General features: G+C 43.0%; 1 protein-coding gene across 1 annotated transcript; it reads right to left on the reverse strand.

Annotated features, from left to right (window-relative positions):
- Nucleotides 1–505: 505 nt before the first annotated feature.
- Nucleotides 506–15999, reverse strand: LOC107376846 (zinc finger protein 853). The gene is made up of 3 exons (XM_070548314.1): nt 15714–15999; nt 12854–13159; nt 506–4713 (listed from the first exon to the last, which is right to left on the reverse strand). The coding sequence occupies exons 1-3, from the start codon at nt 15883–15885 to the stop codon at nt 3947–3949; spliced, it is 1245 nt and encodes a 414-aa protein (XP_070404415.1). The 5' UTR covers nt 15886–15999; the 3' UTR covers nt 506–3946.
- Nucleotides 16000–21904: the final 5905 nt, after the last annotated feature.

Here is a 21904-nt window from a genome sequence, read left to right on the forward strand (position 1 = left end):
GATGTTTGCAGCCAGATCTTGAGGAGTTTTTTTAAAGAAAATGTGAACTTAACGCTAAAATAATTCTTCAGTCCTGTTTGCAACAAATCGGTTTCTTTCACAAAGAACCTGAAGTTCCCAGCCATCCAGGTTTTAATAGAGCCTAAGCAGGTGTGCAACAGCTGTGGCTTAGACATCTCATGGGGCTTAAAGGAGATGTATAGTTGGATGTCATCTGCATAAAAATGGTAGGAGATTCCTTTAAAGGAGCTCAGGATGTGCTGAAAAGGAAGCAGAGGAGGAACAGTAGAGGCCCCAGCAGAGAACCTTGTGGGACACCGTGAAGGAGGTGGTAGAGGACCTAAACTTGGAAACGGCCACAGAGAAACAACGCTCAGACAGATATGAGGAGAATCATTCAAGAGCAGATCCTGATAGGCCTACCCAGTCTCTCAGCCTCTCCAGTAGCAGGTGATGAACAGTGCCAAAGGCTGCAGTCAGGTCCAGCAGGACCAGAACAGTCCCCTGCATCACTGTGAGTCAGAAGGTCATTAGAGACCCTAAGAAGAGCTGTTTCAGTAGAATGAGCTCTACGAAAACCTGACTGGAAGCTATCATAGATGTTCTGTTCATCAAGAGCAGCTGTGAGTTGTTCAGCCACAACCCTTTCCAAGATCTTGGAGATGAACGGAAGTTTAGAGATGGGTAAAGACTTGTTTTTTTAAGAAGCGGGTGGATTACAGCGTTTTTAAAACACTTTTAATAAACATTTTAATTAACAAGCCACACTTGCTTACATCTGCATGTTCCATCCCACTTCAGTATCAGCATGATATAAACGCTGGTCATAGCAGTGCTAACCGCAAGGCCTCTAGACTGAACTGCTAACATTCTTACTGGACGAGAGGAAAACAACCAATCACCACTAATGTTCCAGGATGTACCGGGATTATCCAGAGTTTGAATGATCTTGTGGTCAGGTTCAGTCCTCGTTTGTCTACAACTAGCCGGACACACCCGTTCCCGTTCACCCGCACAAGCGGGAATATCTGTGACATTCAGGTACTAGTTTGTGCAAACCCCTCACATATGCATGCGCTCTTTGCATCAGCTGGATCTTTATTATATTATTGAAACATATAACAGCATTAACCCTTTAAGGACCCATGGTGACACTGGTGGGTCAGACATCTGCTAAATAGATTTTTGAGTGATTTATTCAAGTCGACAACCCCAAATTAAATCCTGCCTGTACACATAAAAATGATTTTACTCCTTTATTTAATGTTTTTCTACATTTTGACGTATTTATTTTGATCTTTTCTATTTGAAAAGAGTGTGGGTTCTCAAGGTTAATAAAAAATAAACCTGAATTAAAACTTTAATTTCTGTTTAAAATATATCAGACAACTCAAAATACCAAGAACTGAAGGAAAAACCTTTGTTCTAATTTCTATTGGATTTTAGGTATTTTAATGATCAAATTCACTCATATTTTAATACATTTGTAGTAGGAATGAATTGAATGCCTTGTAAGATATTCTCTGGGGAAAAAAGCTCAGATGTTCCTGTGTGATGATGCAGATGTCAGCCGGAGGAGAAAGTAGCAGCAGAAGACAGGATTTGGAGCCTTACTTCCTGATATTCGGACATCTCTCCTCGGATTGGCTAATAGCAACCAGTGTTATTTTTGTTGACGAAATATTTTTGTTTATTTCGTGACAAATGAATTTTTGCAAATAAAAACTAAACGGAAATTTAGAGTTATGCTTCTCTAAAGACTAAATTATTGAAATATAGATATTTTGATTAGGGATGGACAATATATTGGCATCAATATCGGTATCGGCCGATGTTAGTCATTTTTAACATATCGTATCAGTTCGATAAATAAAACCGGGCTGATATTAACAACCAATACTTTTTCCATCTCGTCTCCATTTGTTTGCCTGTTTCAGAGGGTAAGGGGGGTGATGTGTATTTGTTTAGTCGTGTGAACAGTGAATGTAATCATCTCAGAACCGTAAATGTGTGTGGTGTGTGTACATAATAACGTAAATTCAGCTTTAATAATTTTCATTCTATACAAAATCTGCTGATTTTAGAAGCACTAATATCAGCATGTCGGAATCGGCAAATATCGGTCATTGGCCATGACAGTGATCTTAATGTCGGATATCGGTATCGGCCCAAAACTTTCATATGGGCGCATCACTAATTTTGATCGATGAAGAGAAGACAATGAAAATTGACAGCAATAAAAAAAAATAAAACAATCAGAAAAGGTAAGTCCATGGCGGAGTCATTCCACAGTCTTAAATATTGAGACTCAATGCCTCCTCGCATTAAAGGTTCCATATCGTGCTATTTTTAAACCTATGAGGGCAAGGGTAGGCACAATATATGATAAAATATTACAGTTGGCACAATTATTTTGTTATTTTCATCAGCCTGAAGTTATATTTGGAAATAAGTCTGATTTGGTGAAGCTCTGCTCATTCCCGCTCTGGCAAAAGGCACCTACAATAGCAACTTAGACAAGCATGCTGTTATTTAAACATCAAGCCTGGAAGTCAAACCACTGGACTACCAAGTCTGTTCCAAAGTAATAGTCGCCGAACACGTATCCTGTGCTGGCCATTACGTGCATTTTTGTTGGCGGGACGCATGGTTTTTACGGCGGTGTTACGTCCCCAGTGCAGAAGTAATTAGAATATCCAGGTTTCAGAGTCAAGACCAGACCAGCTTCAGGTGGAGGAGAAATGCCTGGAGACGCAAGTAGGCTAGTTTCTTCTATTTGCAGGAAAAATCTTTACATCTTCCAAATTGCAGCTGAGACAGGAAAATGCATGAATACATTAAAAAAAAAAGGTTTGGGTTATTTCTCGTGAAGAACATGGTTGAAAGCTCCGTAAGGGCTTTGATTGGAGAGCCAAAGCACCAAACAGTTCCTTAGGGCGGCTGCGTCTACAGCTCACCACTCCTCCCGGGTGAGTCAAATACACAGAACACCTTTCACCAGTGTGTGATGACTAATGGGACTTTTACTTTAACCACTGAAATGCCACTAAGAGTTGAACAACTAATGTCTAAAGGGAGAACATGTCCACAACTCGGAGGAAAAGCCTTAATTATGATCATCTGAAAGGTCTTTGCTTGGTGAGTACACATACAGGGTTTCCCTGGTTTTAAAAGTTACAGTGGTAGCAGCGAGTATATACGTATATAAGGACCTGGAGTTGAATCAAATGAGCGGAGCAGCACATCTGGTTATTTATTCATTTTCGTGGCACCGCTACGGTCATAATATCAATGTTCTAGCTGTGTTTTTATGAGAAAAAAGTGCTTTATTTAGAGAAAGGACGTATTTGCATCTGCTTTTACAGTGTAATACTGCCCCACTGACATCTGTAGCGGGGAGTAGGTCAAGTTGTTCGTTGCCCAATAGCACGTGGAGACAATTTGAAAGCCAACTGTAGATTAATCCCCATAGCTGAGCTCTCTCTATGGGTCGTGGCTACACTATATATTTACATTTATAGGATGGCTTCATGGATGTAATTTTGGGGGGGGGGACAGGGGGGACATGTCCCCCCCACTTTCTCCAAAGTCAAGTTTTCACCCCTGCACTTTTTACCAATACTTTATATTAAATTGGCACTGGTTGAGCTCTAGGACCAAGCAGAAAACAACCATTTGTGTTGAAGCCTGTTTCCCATTAGAACATACTGTAAAGACCCCCCCCCCCCCCCCCCACACACACACACACACACACACGTGTCCCCCCCCCACTTCTAAAGTGAAAATTACGTCCATGGATGGCTTGCCAGGCTATCAGGTTACTTTTGTAAGGAAAAACATTTAGCAAACACATTTCATGAATAAAACCCCAAGTGTAAATTTTCACGAGAACTTAAAGAAAATGTTTTGCTGAATCTCGCTATCCAGGTGAAACATGGAAGACTCCTCACTTGTGTACAGTTTTCATGTGATTAGTCACGTGGCTACTCCTAGAGAAACACCTACCACAAGTTTTACATGAATACGGTTTCTCACCTGTGTGAGTTCTCATGTGATCGGTCAAGGCACTACTCCAAGAGAAACACTTTCCACAAATTTCACATGGATAGGGTTTCTCTCCTGTGTGAACTCTCATGTGATTAATTAAATTACTACTGCTGACAAAACCTTTACTACAAGTTCCACATATAAATGGTTTCTCGCCGGTGTGAGTTCTCATGTGACGAATTAAAAAACTCTTGTAGCTAAAGGATTTCCCACAAAATTTACATGGATATCTGAGAGTCCTCTTGCCCCGTAGTTTCTTGTCCCGTATTTTCTTGTCCCATGTTTTCTGACCATCTACACAGTCTCTGTGATCTTTGGTTTGTTGACGTCTTTTATTTTGTGTCAGCTCTTCGTTACTGTTCGTTTCTGGGAATTCATTCATGCAACCATCCTGGTCTTGGTTCTCAGCTTCAGTACAACTCTGACGCAAGGGTTGGTTCCTGTTTGGTTCTTCAGGAGGAGACACCACGAAGCTAACATTTTGCTGCTTCAGAATGAACGGTCCTTCATGCTGACGGATACAGAGTTCCTGCTGTTCCTCTTTGATCAGCGGAGGTTCTCGTTCCTTCTGGTCCAAACTGTAGGTGGCCTCCTGGTTAGAGATCTGCTGGTCAGTCAGAACCTCCTCCCTATCCCAGACATGGTGCTGTAGATGTTCTGGACGGGCTAAAAGACAAAAGATAACACAGACTTAACAATTATGGCCATCAATCAACAAAATTAACGACCAGGAACTTCCAGTTCTTCAAACTACTTATTCACAGCGCTACATGCGTTAGTATTAGGGTTGGGCATTGAGCATCGATTGGAACTGGGATTAACTGTCAGTTTTTCCTGGAATCGTTGGGATTTTAATTTCAAATCCAAGTATGCCCCGACTGGAAGAAGACTCCGCGGCCGATCTCCGTGAAAAACACACACACACACACACACACACACACACACACACACACACACACACACACACACACACACACACACACACACACACACACACACCAGGACAAAAAGTAAATAAAACATAACAGACCTTGACCAAATCAAATAAGATAATCCAGTGACGTGAGTTTAAATCAGGATTACAACAAAGACAGATTCCAACTTGTTGGTTTTCTCATAAATCTACAAAATAAAAGAAATAAAACAAAAACAAAAAAAAAACAATCAAACATTTTTTTTTAAATAAGATGTTTCTAACCAGAAGGCAAGTAAACTGTATCCATAGTGATGGTGGTGATTCCGTTAAGCCTTAAACCATTTAAAAAATGTGCTAATATTACATTTAAAACCCTTTCCCCTTAACAACAGCTGTCAGCAGATAATAAACAACGTCAAAGAAGCACCAGTAAGGACAAAAAGGAAAAATACAACAGTGATATTATGTCTTATGTCAATAGTACAATAAAGTAACTCATGGTAATTCCAAAGTGTAGAGATGTTCTGATCACGTGTGTTTTTGCTCCAGATCCGAGGCAGAGTCTTTTTACTTTGATCTGAAACTTTTCAGGAAAGCATTCAATTAAAAACAAAAAGTGAAACACGTCTATCCATTAAGTTTCATTTTACTTTCATGTGTTTTATTACGTAGATTGATTTAAAAAAATTGTGATTTCCAATCGAATCGGTGCACCTAAATGAATTGTATTCCAAAATATTAAATGGTAAACATTTTAATTTACATTATAGAAATTAAACTCTTTTCATCATTGCTGCACAGTTTTTGAAATTTTTCTTCTGGTATTATTTTTGGTAAAAAGCACCAAATCTCAATCTCTGTTGTAAAAGTGTTGACACTGCTTTTATATGAAATAGTAGAAAAAACATTGAAATGTGTTTTATTACAATCCACTGGGTGTGGCTGGTGACACACCCGTTGTGAGGACCTGAAGCTGTGACGATCAGCAGATTCCCAAGACTTTATTTTCCTTAACATTAAAGGGGCATTATGGAAGTTTGACAGCCAAAACATGTATAGAAATAATAAATTTCTTCTTCATACATTCTCCTGCAATGCCCTGGTCGTGTAGAATGAGCCCTGGCATTTTTACTGTGATTGCCTGTTTTTCTGTAAAATCACAGAAAAAGAGAGATGCTCGGGTCGAGCAGGCTGCTTCATGCGCGTTCACGCTCAGGCATCGCCCGTAGCATTTGCTATCCGTAGCTTTAGCAGCAGAGAGAGAGGTAGTGCCAACTCAGCGACTTTGTCGCTGTTCCTAACGCCTAGTGACAAAGCTAGCTACATTTCTGAGGACCCTTAGCTACTTTCTTCTAGATATTTCCTGCAAATTAGCAACAAAATAGCCATTTTCACTCCAAACCGTTCTTTGAACGTTGTTCCAGCTGTTATCAAGGATATAAATGTTACAGATACAAAAGACGTCATTGGCGCCTTAGCTCACCTGGTAAAATGTCAGACTCTCATGCAGAAGACCCATGTTCGATTCTGGATGTGAACATAGTTTGTTTAGAGTTTCTTTTTTACATTAATGGTATATTTTTTTACACTAAGATGCCCAAATTTTTATTTGAGACTCGCCGAACGGCTTTGAATTCACAGATAAAAAAAGATGTGGGTTCAACTTTCATTTTGGAACAATTTTTCAAGCAAGGGAAGGGAATGATCTGAGCATGCAGGAGGACTGACCCATCATAAACCTGTCGGCTGTGCTGAAGAGAAAGGTACAGAACCACATTATTTAATTAATTAGCTGCGCGTTCTCCTGTCCTCCGGGCCAAACACACACACACACACACACACACACACACACACACACACACACACACACACACACACACACACACACACACACACACACACAAACGGGACTGTCTCAGCTATTATTTTCGTTAAGGAGTGTGCACGTACAGCATGCACGCCTCGTGCATGAGCCTACTATTGAAGCTGCCGTTACGCTTTTGGCCTGAGGGGGCAATCGCGAGCAGTCCCTTTAAGTTTTGTGTTTTTACAGCTCATAAAATATTTGAAGAGTGTTACTGATGGTGTTGTTAAACCCTTAACATACATTTTTAATTCATCTTTTCAGAATGGAGTATTTCCAGACAAAATGAAAGTAGCAAGAGTTGTTCCCATCCACAAGTCAGGAGATAAGCACCTCTATACTAACTATAGTCCGATTTCGATACTTTCGCACTTCTCTAAAATATTAGGAAAATTATTCATTAAACGATTTGACAGTTTTATTGAGAAACATGACCTACTGACAGACAGTCAATATGGGTTTAGAAGTAATAGATCTACATCACTGGCTTTAATGGACCTGATAGAAGAAATAACAGAATCTATTGACAATGAGAAATATGCACTTGGAAGTATTTTTAGATCTGAAAAAGGCATTTGATACTGTCAACCATGATATTTTATTAGAAAAGCTGGAGAGGTGTGGGTTCAGAGGTATAGTATGGATTGGATTAAAAGCTCCATAACTAACAGGCAACAGTTTGTACAGATAGATCAAAATAAATCTAGACTCATGAATATCAATTGTGGGGTACCTCAAGGATCCGTCCTAGGCCCAAAAATGTTTATTATGTACATAAATGATGTATGTAAAGTATCAACGCTATTCAAATTTGTTTTATTTGCAGACGACACAAACATTCTTTGTACTGGTGTGGAGTTGCGGCAGATTCTTGGGGTAATCACAAATGAAATACATGGTATAAAAAAATGGTTTGATACAAATAAACTATCTTTAAATCTAGATAAAACCAAAATTCATGTTACTTGGAAAACACATAAAAAATATTGTAGTAAATATAACTATTGATAGGGTTAACATCGAAAGGGTTACTGAATTTAAATTTCTTGGGTAATCGTAGACCATAAAATCTGTATAATGCAAAAAAAATAAATAAATAAAATAAACAACTTCCCTTAAAAATAATGAAACTGTTTCATGTAAAGGATGGAGGGTACAACCTAAAAGCACACTTGAATTTTAAAACGCATGCATTCAGAACGACATTAAAAAGCTGGCGTATGTCAGTGCAAAGGAAGAACATAAGCCAATTTAAAAGAAAATTCAATGAACACATTTTTTATCCACATAGAAATGAAGAGCAGTAAAAACCTAGAAAAGTTTATAAATTATTGATACTGTATAGATGAGAATGATACCAGAACATTATACCAGATTGTACGAGAGCTCGCTGGGTCCCCCAGCGGACAAGGTGTGTCCGTGAAAGACAAAAACGGCCGGACCCTGCCAACGCCAGCAGAACAGGACCAACGGTGGGCCGAGCACTTTCGAGAACTCCTTAATCAGCCACAGCCGATGGAGCTGCTCCCAGCGGATGCTCTACAACCCACAGCTGACCTTCCTGTGGATGTGGGTCCTATTAGGGCCGATGAAGTCAAGATGGCAGTCCAAACGCTCAAAAGCGGGAAGGCCCCTGGCGCCGATGAGATCGCGCCCGAGTTACTCAAGCATGGTGGACCAGTCATGATTGCAGTCCTCACCAACCTCATCAACGCGATATGGACGACGACACAAGTGCCACAGGACTGGCGGGAAGGCGTCATTGTCAAGCTGCCGAAGAAGGGTAATCTCTCTGACTGCAACAATTGGCGGGGCATTACGCTGCTCTCTGTCCCTGGAAAGGTCATGTGCCTTGTGATACTAAATCGGCTACGACGGGCCGTCCAGGAGCGTTTGCGTGAAGAGCAGGCCGGCTTCCGTAGTGGCCGGTCATGCACAGAGCAGATATTTGCTCTCCGCAACATTATCGAACAGACAATAGAGTTGCAACAGCGGCTTTCAATCAATTTCATCGACTTCACGAAGGCCTTCGACAGCATACACCGTGAAACACTATGGGATATTGCTCGAGTATACGGCATCCCGGAACGGTACATCGGTTTGTTCCGCAGCCTGTACCACAACTCTCGCTGCTGCGTACGCACAGAAAACGGCTTGACGGAATACTTCGCGATCGAAACGGGAGTCAGACAAGGTTGCGTCCTGTCGCCGCTCCTGTTCCTCCCCGTTATGGACTTCACTATGCGACGGACGCTTGATAAAGGCGACCCTGGCATCCAATGGGGCAACACGAAGCTAGCGGATCTTGATTTTGCGGACGACATCGCACTACTCGCACCTACACAACGTGGCCTTGTAGAACTCACAACGACCTTGGAACATGAAGCCGGGAAAGCAGGGCTGAGGATCAGTGCTGCGAAGAGCAAAGTGATGCGAGTGGGCTATGCCGGTGCACACACAGTGGTTCAGATCAGCCACCAACAACGGCTTGAAGAGGTAAATGAATTCACCTACTTGGGAAGCATAGTCACATCAGATGGTGGCACGGACCGCGACGTCACATGTCGCATTGGAAAGGCAGCGGCAGTGTTCCGGCGGCTACAGCCAGTCTGGGCGTCTGGGTCCATCGGGCTACAAACAAAAATCCGCCTATTCAACACGATCGTCATTCCAACCGCCATATACGGGAGTGAGACATGGAGGTCGACAGCGGCCATCACACAGCGCCTCAATGCGTTCCAACAACGATGCCTCAGGCGCATCCTTCACATTTCCTACCTCGACCACATCACGAATGAAGCGATCCACCACCAAACGGGAACACGCCAACTCGCTGAGGTCGTTGCAGAGCGACGGTTTCGGTTTGGGGGCCATGTGCTACGAATGGCTCAAACACGCATACCAAAAGTGGCCATGCTGTGGACCCCAGGACGCAGAAAACGGAAACAAGGACGGCCAAAAATCACATGGCGCAGAACTTTTATCGAAGACCTACGTGCCGTGAACCTGTCATGGGATGAAGCCGAGGCCGTCGCAGCCGACAGAGCTCGCTGGCGATTACTTTGCGCCCAATGCGCCAGTAGGCGCCGGAGGAACTAAGTAAGTATAGATGAGAGCCTTGTTTTGTTGGACTGCACAGTTGCAACTAGGGTTGTCACGGTAACCGGTATAGCGGTAAACCCCGGTAAAAAAGTTGACAATAAAAATAACCGTCCAATTTTTAAAAAAACTAAATTATCTCGGTGGGTTTACCGTGGCCGCGGTTTCGGCGCGGTGACCCTTACCAGCCACCGTCGCTTCAGCTGAAGTTCCCGCGGCGCGCACACGCACTTTTTAGTTTGCAACGGCACCAAAACTTTGAAGCTGAAATAATGGCCGAAGGAGGAGACGGCAGCGCCCAGGACATCCATCAGCCCTCAAAGAAGACTAAATCGGAAGTATGGGCATATTTTGGATTTCTGAAAAATGCTGAGGGACAGTTAATAGAAGACTGCTATCCCGTTTGCAGAACGTGCAGGAAACAAGTGTCTGCAAAAGGCAGCAACACTTCGAATCTCATGGCACATCTGCGTGACCATCACCCACGTCTCTACAGCCAGTGCAAGGTAAGTTAACATTAGCATTTTAGCTTAAATGCATGACGCGAGGACTTTTGGTTGAGGGAGAATGCAACGAGTCACTACATACTGCAGCCGCAGCGTCCTCTGCCAGCATTTAAACCGTGTCACGGACACCCTGTTGCTGGATGAAGCATCTTATTTGTTGATGATGAAGAGAAATATACAATTAGTTCCTTGTCATTGATTTGTTTACTTATTCAATGACATTTATACTTGAACATTTGGATTTGATTACATAGTGTAGTAGTTATTTCAGTAATTTGTTTAAAGTGGCTATTTATTTTAAATACATATTTTTTTAAGGTTGACTTGTACAGTGCTCAAGTCAAGTGTGGACTGGAGTTTTAGATTTTCATTTTGATAATGAAGAAAACAAGTATATGAGAAAACAAGTGGTGTTTCTTTGATTTGTTTACATATTGTTTATGTTTTGAATGTTTGGATTTGTATAATTTAAACCTGCACTGACTACTGTAACACGTTCCAGAAAAATAAGCTATTTGTTCCTTTACTTGTGAAAAGTTGCACTTTTGCTAAGGCTTTGTGTTATTTTAGGTTTAATAAACAATGTTAAACCTTTTCAGAACTATTTCAGTTTGTGTAGAACAGGACTATCAATGCTTTCTGAACATATGCAACACCGTTTAAAAAATACCGCGATAATACCGAAAACCGTGATAATTTTGGTCACAATAATTGTGAGGTTAAATTTTCATACCGTGACAACCCTAGTTGCAACAGTGACTTTGTTGTATTTCTTTTTTCCTTTCCACGATCTTTATTTATTTATTTGAGAAAAAAAGGTGTAAATGTGTTAAAATGAATGAATTGATACTCTTAGTTTAAATTGCTTTTTTTTTCTTTTGAAACATTAAATATGTAAAGGGGGTAGGGCCTTAAAATTGCATACTTCAACCTACCTCCATTTCAAACAATGTTGATTGTTACAAATTATGTTATTTACTTTATTTTTTTAATTGTTAATGTTTGAAATAAAATAAACAAACAAACAAACAAACAAAATGTTCTTCCTCTGCATTATTATATAATCAAAATAATTTGTTGTCCTTTAAATATTAAAACCAACTTTACACAAATGATTTAGTTCTTTATTTCTCCTTAACCAGACCAGACCTACGTACTGTTTAAGCGGAGTGTACCAAGTCTCAATTGTTTTTAATCAGGAAGGTCTAGAGCCAGACTTGAGATTAGGAAGTCTCTGACAGTACTGGCTAATCTCGTGAACCAGGACCAGGAACATGGTTGGGGGACCACAGTTAAACCCCGGTGTTAGTTTTCTGGTTGCCATGCAACAGGGTGATCTGGAATGAGTTCGGGATACCTCTTTTTTTCTATTGGTTGAAGACTATAATAATGGCTTATGTGTATTTAACTGTACTTTTGTTGTTATACTTTTCCCTAAGTGTATGTGCTGCTATAACAAGTGAATTGCCCTACTGTGGGATTAATAAAGTCCATTCTATTCTTCTGTCCACTGGATCTTACATAGTCACAGAGGAAGTGGTGGCCTTTCTCCACCAGGTCCTTCCCCTTCCTAAAACCCCCGAGGACCTGGAGGTTGTCTCCCACGGGTTTGCAAGGTTGGCATGACACCGAGCCTTTCTGAAAGCTGCAGGTGCAATCAATGGCTGCCACATCCGGTTCAAGCCTCCTAGCGATTCTGGTGGTCGGTGCTACAGAATCGTCTATGAGGCAGTTTGTGACCATCAAGGCCACTTCGTCTCCTACGTAGGCTGGCCTAGATTGGTGTACAATTCCAGCTCTTCCACAGCCCACTGTACAGCCAGGTAGCATAGCATCCTTCAGGGCGCCTTTATCCTCACAGAAGGGTGCCCATGCCTCCAACATCGCCTCCCCCTCATCACTTCCAACATTGGCTTAATCAAGGTGTGGGAGCCCAGGGCTTCACAGCCATTGTTCCTGGGCACAATAGATTAAAGTGCACTTTTGGAATGATGAAGACGAGATTCCAAGACATCTTCCTGCGAATGCGGGAGGTGCACTACACCTTTGTATCCCGTGTAAGTGGGTGAACACATTGAGGATTTTCCTGTTTTTTATATATATATTTTGTAATTTATTACTATTTAGGCTGGTCTTCAGGCTGTCAGCGGTATTCTGTAGTGGAACCAACTGTGTTCTGAGCTTTCTGCCCTGGAGAAGGTACCACCTCACCATGATGACTGTTACCATATAAATAAAGCATCTAGGACTTTCTAAAATAACTCCAGCACTTTAAAGAAAAAGTTATTTTGATGGATCTTCTAATTTTTTATGCTTCATTTTCTGTAAGTGTTTTAATGATAATGAGCCTCAAATGAGCTGTTTTAAAAAGTCCCTTTTTGTGACATCATAATAAGGAAAATCATCATAGAAACCTCTCACCTGTTAACTCGGGAGGAGCAGCAGCTCTGATCTCAGCCTCAGGAAACAGTGGCAAAAGGAGCTGGTGTCTGTCTGGTTCTGGTCCATGGTGGTCTCTGTCCTCATCAGCAGGAGTCTCAAGGGAGGTAACCGTCTCCTGCTTCAGTACAAGCTGCTCTTCATCCTGACTGATGCAGAGCTCCTCTTGCTCTAGAATCTGTAATGGTTCTGGTTGTTCCTGCTCCAAACTGGAGGTCCTCTCCTGGTTCCAGAGCTGCTGGTCAGTCTGAACCTCCTCATCTTTGCTGACATCATGCAGCGGGCGTTCTGGACAGACACAAAAAGCTGATTCATGGGACAATTAGAAAGCACACTTCACTTTAAAGGTGCACTGTGTAGAAATGAAGCAAGAATGATATCCTGTGGTAAAACCTGCTTACTGCAACCACTTAAACAACTCTGGAGCTTTTTGCCAGCTATCGTCAAATTACAATTGACGGTGCTGAAGTATTAGCTCACGACACCCCCCCCCCCCCCCCCCCCCCCCCCCCCGCAGGCTGATGTGAGGCTTATTGTGTTTCAAAAATGAAATGACTGAATAAACTGCTCCCACGCTGTTCTCTTCGCTAACCACTTTTTTTTTCATCTTTTTTTTTTGGACTCTTCAAAAGTGCTCTATTCTGATGAATTTAAATGCTTGGGGGTTTGGTTAGAACCAGATTTATCCCTCATATCTCTCATAAAGTTACAGGTTGCTTAAAAACCCTACAGCAATCCATCCATGTCTTGACCTTTCAGTAAGGAAGCGTATTGTGACTCAGCTTTTGTTTCCGATTTTGGATTATGCTGATATAATTTACCAGACCTCTACAGTTACATGTCTTCGATCCCTTGATATCATATTCACTAGCTCATGCCGTTTTGTTTTACGGTGCCCGTTTAGAACACGCCACTGTCAAATGTATGACCATCTTGCATGGCTTTCTTTAAATGCCAGGCGGCAATTTCATTGATTTATATTTATTTTTAAATGTATATCCTTTGATTTTCCATCTTACCTGAAAATGTTATTAATACCCTTCAACTCTGTGTATGATACCAGGATCAATGATCAGCTTTCTTTTGTTATTCCTCGTTTTAAAAAGTAAGTAGGGAAACGTGCCTTTTATGTTTGCTTGCTTTATGCTAGCTTGGTATGAGAATTGCTGTATAGTCACTGACACTAGACAGTGACTTGATGCAACCTGCTGGGTTCCTTATATAGGAAACATTATTTCTGATTGGCTGAATTGGAATGTTTATTATGCGAAGTGCCTTGAGACGACTCTTGTCGTGATTTGGTGCTATATAAATAAACTTGAATTGAATGTTAAAGCTCCTTGGGACTGAATAAGTCACCTGCTCATATAAGATCCATTTACTCTTTTCACCTGTTTAAAAACTCTCTCTAGGAGTACGTGAAACCGATCTGTAATTGTTTTGAAGCTGCTGTCTGACTTTTTTGTTGTGCCGAAGCCGGATTTATTATTATTTATTTTTTGTCCAGTTTTTCTTTAGTTATCTATTCATTAATTGTCTCAGTAGTCATTTGTTAATTGTTTTTTGATTGAGTTTGTTTAATTCTATAACGTACTGCCTCTGTCTTCTTGTATTGCATTGCTCTACGGTAGGAGGACCCACTAAAAGCCAGATGTTTCGTCTCAAATGGTTTTATCCTCCTAAAATATGAGCAAATAAATAAACTGCTTCATGGATGAGCACATTTGTTTGGTCATGTGACGAGCTCATTTCTTCTTCTGTGGTTGCCCAGTAAACATTTTGAGAGCGACGCTCTTGCGCGCTCTAGTGGCACAAAATATATTACACACAAGAGCAGCAGAAGGACTTGGAAGCAGTTAACCAGGCCAAACTATTTTACCCGGTTACAACATTAACAGCAATTAATAGGTTAACTAAGTACATCCCTAATGTCCCTCTTTCCTTTGTTTTGAGAGGAGAAAATCTGACGATCCCAGCAGCCAGCTGGATATGAGATATGTTTCAGTTCAACCTTCCTTCCAAAGTGACTGAAACGTTAGACTCTTTTGGGATTTTCTCACTGTAAAAGTATCACTATAATCTTGTATACTGCATATTTACGATCTGATGCATCTGAAGATGTTTTAGAAAATAATGAACTTGTAAACTGACAAATAACCACACACACACACACACTTCTACAATCAGTGATGAGAACAGCAGGTGTGTGGGTGTGTGTGTGTGTGTGTGTGTGTGTGTGTGTGTGTGTGTGTGTGTGTGTGTGTGTGTGTGCGTGTGTGTGTGTGTGTGTGTGTGTGTGTGTGTGTGTGTGTGTGTGTGACTGACCCACAGCAGAACTGGGCTCAGTATCTCTCAGATTCATTGATTTAGATTCTTACTGACTTCTGGGATGGACACACAGGTACTACAGGTGAGTTTATAGACACATAAACATCCAGATGTTCCTCAGATGCATCAGTCTCTGATGAAAACGGGACTGAGATGTTTTCATGGAATCATCTCCACTTTGAAGCTGCTGACAGCTTTACTTGGTAATGTCCACAAACAGATCAGACTAACAGAAACTTCTAAACAAGTCTCTGATTGTAGAACATCAGCTGGAAACGTTCACCAAGTCTTTAAAGTTTGTCTCTTTTAAACTGATTTAGCGGAGTTCTTGAAAGTGAAAACTTCATAAACCCCTAAAATGTTATTGATTTATTTCTCTAAAGTGGAACAAAGTTTACCGGCTGATTTCAGCTCAGTTGTGTCAAAAAGCTTCAGAACAGCAGACGGACCCAAGCAGACTGTCCTGAGATTGTGTCCTCAGTAAAACCACACGAGTCCCGCTGCTGTTTCATACCTATTCTGTGTACGTTGATCTGTGGTTTCCAGCTGATCTCCAGCAGTCTGCGCTGACGATCGATCTCTTCCTCGTAGCGGACGATGGTTTGTTCAAACTCGGAGAATATTTCTGCAGCAGCAGCAGTTAGCCGCTCTCTGATAAACTCTCTCAGAGACTGAGATGAAGACATTGTTGCTGCAGAGCCTCAGAGGTTCACCTCACACACCCACACAACAAGCTAACGCTGCTAACGAGCAACAAGCTAACGCTGCTAACAGCTTCCGGGTTGATTGGCGGTTGGTGACCAGCCTAAAGGTGCATCAGCGCAACCTACTGGACTAGAGTTGAAACAGCATGAACAGCAAGGTGAAGGTAGTAATGAAAAGGGAAAGTGTTGAAGGCCTGAGGGACATGATCAACAGAGCAGGTTTAACTGGAAGCACACAGTAGCAGGTTTGTAGGAGCAAAGACAAAACCGATCCATGATCTGTGTTACTGGAATTCTACAATCAGTTCTCTGGAGAATCAAATTGTTCCATCCCTCCGGATGTTTTAGTTTGCTCTTTTATAAAGAAATGATCACAGATTTTTTTTTGCTGCTGAAAAGTAGAGAAAATCGCATGAAATTTTCTGAATGATTTGTAGTCAGTCAGATGAAATACTTTGTTCCCCCACTGATTTCCTCATCAGTTTTCATCCCTCATTTTATTTATTGTTGGTTTTTGTTTTCTTCTGCTCTCCTTGACTGTTCTAATAAAACCCATCAGGTGTATGTTTTTCTGTAAGTGGCTCGCTCTGAACATCAGAGCCTGATTTCTTCTCTTGTAGATGATGTTAGACGTTTCAACAGTGACAACATGTTAACTTGCAGATGACGCCATTGCCCTCTGCTGCCTGTGCCCTCCTTTTCCTTGTGCAGTGAAACAAAAAGCAGAAAGTACAATAAAGAAATCCGCTGGAACAGACCACTGCGCAAGAGAAAACCATATTGGACTGGGACAGAACAAGGATCGTTAACACCAAACAAAAAGTCAAGAGATGGATTAAGAAAGCCATAGAAATAAGGAGACGTGGACACAGAACCATGAACAGAGACAATGAAGTCTATAAGTTAGACCATGAATGGGACTGTGTCATCAACTAGGAGGACGCGGGTTGCAGAGGGCGACAACGTCCTCTGCAACCCGCAGATAAATGGAGAAGAAAGTGATGCCACCAACATCGTCACATAAGGAAGGCTACTGGAAGTAGCTAAAATGTTAGCAAACAAGGTAAAGAGCAACTTTTCTTTTCTGTGTTTACAAAGATCCAAGAAATGCAAATTGAAAAGACACACTGAACAAACGCACAGAAGATGTTTTATTTATTGCTAGGGAAATGAAAATGACCATGACTTTTTTTAAACTCTATCGGTCAAAATGATAACATGTCTAGTGCGACCTCTGAATGCAGGTATTGATTCTGTACCAGCTTGTAACTTATAGTGATAACTTGTTTAATTAAGGCCCATGCAAAAATGGAAACCTGACAAAGTGCCTGAGTTAGAGGAGTAATGCTACTTTTTATTTTTACTTTATTATAAACATGTTGAAGTTGTAACGTGCTTACTGAAGTGATATGTTTTCAGCAGTACTGAATCCCATTCGTTTCCTTTGAGGTTGTCAATGTCGACTGTAGACAGTTTCTGAAAATACCGATCCTAGCCTCCTTCACAAGTTTATCCCTGTAAAGCCGGGCGTACACTGTGCGACTTTTTCACTCGCAGCGTTCAGCTTCAGCTAAAACTGTACAACTTCCTCGCAGAGCAGATCTCACGAGTCGTGTGCTCACACTGTACGACCCAGTTCTCGCATGCGACCTGACTGCTCACACTGTACGTCTGGTAGCAACACGTCGGCCCTAAAAATGTGCTAAAAATGGCAGTTTTTACTCAACACGTCAGACTTTTTTGTCTTGCCTGTTGTCCTTCGGGAGTGCTGCAGGAGGACACACAGGGATTTATGGGGGTTGGATGAGGAAAACGAAATAAAGAAAGTGAATCTGTGTTTTGTGATCAGTTTAATTTGACATGAACACGACAAACACGCTTTCTTGACAATCTTTGTGTGTAAAAAAACGTGTAGAAATAAAAACGAACAGCGTGTGTTATTAGGGAAATAGCGAGCGACCAGCGTTGATGCAGGATTGCGCGCGCATGCGCCGTGAGCGGTTCTGATACTTTTTTGGATCGTAGCTGCTCGCAGCTGCTCGCAGCGCCGCTTCAACAGTGCAATACCCTCACGAGGGACGAGCGAAATATTAAACACACCAGAAGTCCCTGCGACCTCACGACTGCTGATCGGCGGCTGGTCACGTGGTGTTAATCGCCTCTCGTAACCCCCTGTACACTACACGACCGCTCGGCGCAAAACTCGCCCCGATGTCGTGGCTTCTCGCACGACTGGAAAATCGGCTCAAAAAAGTGAAAAAGTCGCACAGTGTACGCCCGGCTTAAGGGATGTGCTCATCCTTGTTCTTTATATCCATCCTTTTGACTTGTGCTGTTTCAACTTCAGCTGCAGCTTCCCCTAGCAACGGGAATCATACACCCAAAATGGCACTAGGGTTGTGTGGTTGACATGCAGGTCACGTGTCTGACAAAGAGGGATTGTAAACACGTCTTTAGGCTGTTTCCTTAAGGGTTAGGGTTAGCATTCAGCTTCAGCTCAAACTGTATGACTTTCCCGCAGAGTAAATCTCGTGAGTCATGTGCTCACACTGCACGACCCAGTTCTCGGATGTGACCTGACTGCTCGCATTGTACGTCTGGTGGAGTGGCAATTAGGGGTAACAATGCCACCTGGGGAATTTCCCCTCAGAAAACGAAGTGCAAAAATAAAAGGCTGCTTAAGCCAAAATAACCATTTGGCTTCTCTCATTTTCCAGATGAAAAATGAAATACAAATGCAGATTTCCCAAATGCAAATGCAGTTTTTCCAGATGAAAAATTACACGCAGACCCAAATGCAGATGCAGCTTTCTGAAATGAAACACATGCAGATGTAGCTTTTCAATCTGCAACAGGAAGTCACAAAGGTCCAAGCTATTGGAAATAACTCCTGTGTGGGAGGGGTTCTAACCCTGTGCTCTGCTGATTTGACAGATGCGCTGCAACCGGATGCACAGACTGGCTCTGACCTACAGGAAAATGTCTTTTGCTCCATCCACACTGATGATAAGTGCAACCTCCACAGACAGTGGCCCGGCGCCCCCTGGTGTTGAGACGGACAAACTACTGCTGGGACCTCTCCTGCCTTGTGGGAGGGGTGGTAAGCCTACGGTATCTGTGATATTGCAACAGGGGCATACCTGCGACGCGCTTCTGGATACTGGTTCAGATTTCACAATCATGAGAAAGTCTCTTTTTGACCACGTCTGCCTGGATGTAGGTGGAGGCGTACGACCTCCAGAACTGATCCCTTGTGCATTAACTGCCCGTGTCTTCTCTCCTTCTACAGTGCTTGTCTTCCAAGTCTCTTCTCCAATTCACGATTGGTCCGCTGACTTTGACACACCCAGTGTACATCTGTGAGAGCGGTACCATGCCTTTGCTCATTGGCGTCGATCTTTTGAAGCGCTTTGAAGCTTTCATCGATCTTGGAGAAGGGGAACTGAGGGCAGGTGTTAGAAAACCCCTGCTGTTCATTCCACCTTCTGACCCCGACTCTCACTGCCTTGCGGTTGGTGACCCTGAGCATGGGGAAACTGCATGCTCACTGCCGAGCTCAGAGTCTCCATCCGAGATCCCCTCTGATGTTTTCTCTCAAATTGAACAGGTCGTGGACCAAGCAGGTGCTCTTACCAACGTTGTCGAGCGAGACAAGCTACGACAACTTTTGTTAAAATACAAAGACTCTCTTTCACTCGACTCCTTGGACTGTGGTCTAACCACTATCCATGAAGTCAGGATTCCTACACTGCCATGTGCTACACCGACTTTTGTGCATCACTACAAGATTCCCCTGGTGTACCATGGACCAGTCCAGGAAATCATATAAAGCCTCTTGGCGAAAGGGATCATCCGACCCTGTAACAGCACCCACTCGGCTCCCTTGTGGCCAGTAAAGAAACCTAATGGTAAGTGACGACTGACCCTTGACTACAGACAACTCAACAAACAGGTTCCCTTGTCTAGGTGGCCGATGGCCCGCTTGGAACAAGAACTCCCGAAAGTGAAAGACGCTAAATACTTCTCCACCCTTGACATTGCATCTGGATTCTGGACAATTCCTGTCCATAAAGCTGACCAACACAAACTAGCCTTTTCCTTTGCTAACCGCTAGTACACCTTCACAGCATCTGTCTGCATTCCTTCGTGTTTTTTTTTTGTTAGCATCTCGAGGCTGCTCTGGCGTCAGATTCGGAAGACAAGACTTTGTTTGGGTCAGGCGAACATAATTTTCCTCTCTGCCTTCAGTCTTTACTGATCATTCCAGTCCTTCAGTGAAGCCAATTTAGGTTTTTACAACTTGTCCATACCGTCCGGTGACCCTCTCCGAGATGACATCCCTTTTGCACACTAATACCAGTATCGCAGCTAGAACATTGTCCAGCATACGATTCACCTCGGGTAACGTCCCAGTCTGAGAAGTCTCCACATGGACGGTGCTTTCCTTGGGTGCGGGTCGCCCTCCAATTGCTCCCGTCTTCCCAAATTTCCAGAAAACCAGATATCCTCCCACTCCAATCAGAAGAAATCCAGTGATCATCAGGCCAAATATCCACACGACTTCGACATCCTCATTGGACAGCTGGGAGAGGCATACGATCTTCCACTCCCTCCAGGAATCCAGCATATCCCCAGCCGTGTGTGTCCACTGTGGGCACGTGGGAGCCCCCTGCTCCGTTCTCATTGTTGAAAAAATCTTATCAATCGTGTTGAATGACCAATTCCTCAAATCCATAGTTAAAAATAGGGTTTTTCAGAAGAAATGCAGAGAAGCGCTCTGTGGGCAGACAGGACAAAGAGCCTTGGGAAAAAAAGATAAGGGAGCAAAAAGAGAAGCGTCTGTACTCTGCAAGTGCTGAAGTATGAAGGCTGCGTTATGCTCAGCTCCGTGCTTGGCGCTCCCCGACTGTGACAAATAGTCCCACCTTGAGGTAGGTTTTTCATCTCACTGTTTGAGTGCCGGTCTCTACCAAGTATATGACTGCGACAGGCATGTCGTAGCCTATGCTAGTAAGCTCTTGTCCGGTCCTGAGTTAAAGTACTCTGGCTGTGAAAAAGCTTTGCTTTCCACCATATGGGTGGTTAAACACTTTTCTAGCTACAGCGGGGGACATAAAATCATCATTGAAACTCAGCATCAGCCAGTGACCTTCCTTAACAGTCAGTGCATCAGAGATGGTGTGGTGACTAACGCGCAAATCGCGCCATGGCTGCTGGCTCTTCAAAGCTTCGACTTTGAAGTACGCTACGCCCAGAACCGCTGTAGCCCTCTAGGCATGGGTTTGGCTGCGTGCCAATACTGCTCGGATGACGCCGTCACGTCAGTCCTGCCAGCTAGCCCTCCTCAGACTCTTCTAAACCCCAACCACCACTACTTCGACCAGTCTCTCTGTGTGGACTTGCCGACAATGCACGTTGATGGCAGTTCTTTTTGACACGGTGATGCGCCTAGGTCAGGCGTGGGTGTCGTCTGGTTGCACGCTGACCAGAAGGACTCCCGGTGTTACTGGTTGGGTCCTAAGACCTCACAGTTTGCAGCAGTGGCTGGGATCTTGATAGTACTACAACTTGCTGTTGACCGTGGAGCCCGTGAGCTGGTGATTTGCACTGACTCGGACTACGCGCGCCTCAGTTTCATTTGTCATCTACCTTCTTGGAAGAGTAACGGGTTCCTGACCTCAAACTGGAAGCCCGTTAAACATCAGGACCTCTTCATGGCTTGTGATGCCCTATCAACGTCATATGGCATGCACATCTATTGGCGTAAAGTCAAAGGACATTCTCGTGCACCCGGAACTGAGAAGGATCTGAATGACCTTGCAGACTCTCTTGCCAAACAAGGTGCGGCCGATGGTACCCCATGGGTCTTCAATCCCTTGTGGCTCCCTGAGGACGTGTCTTCTTGGTCTGACCCACCCCGTGTGTGTGTCGTGACTCGAGCTCAGGCGGCAAACGCGTCAACCTCCAAACCATCTGAGGGTGTTGTGTCCGTTCAATCTGT

This window comes from Nothobranchius furzeri, chromosome 2 (genome assembly GCF_043380555.1).
Source record: "Nothobranchius furzeri strain GRZ-AD chromosome 2, NfurGRZ-RIMD1, whole genome shotgun sequence".
NCBI classification, from domain to species: Eukaryota; Metazoa; Chordata; class Actinopteri; order Cyprinodontiformes; family Nothobranchiidae; genus Nothobranchius; species Nothobranchius furzeri.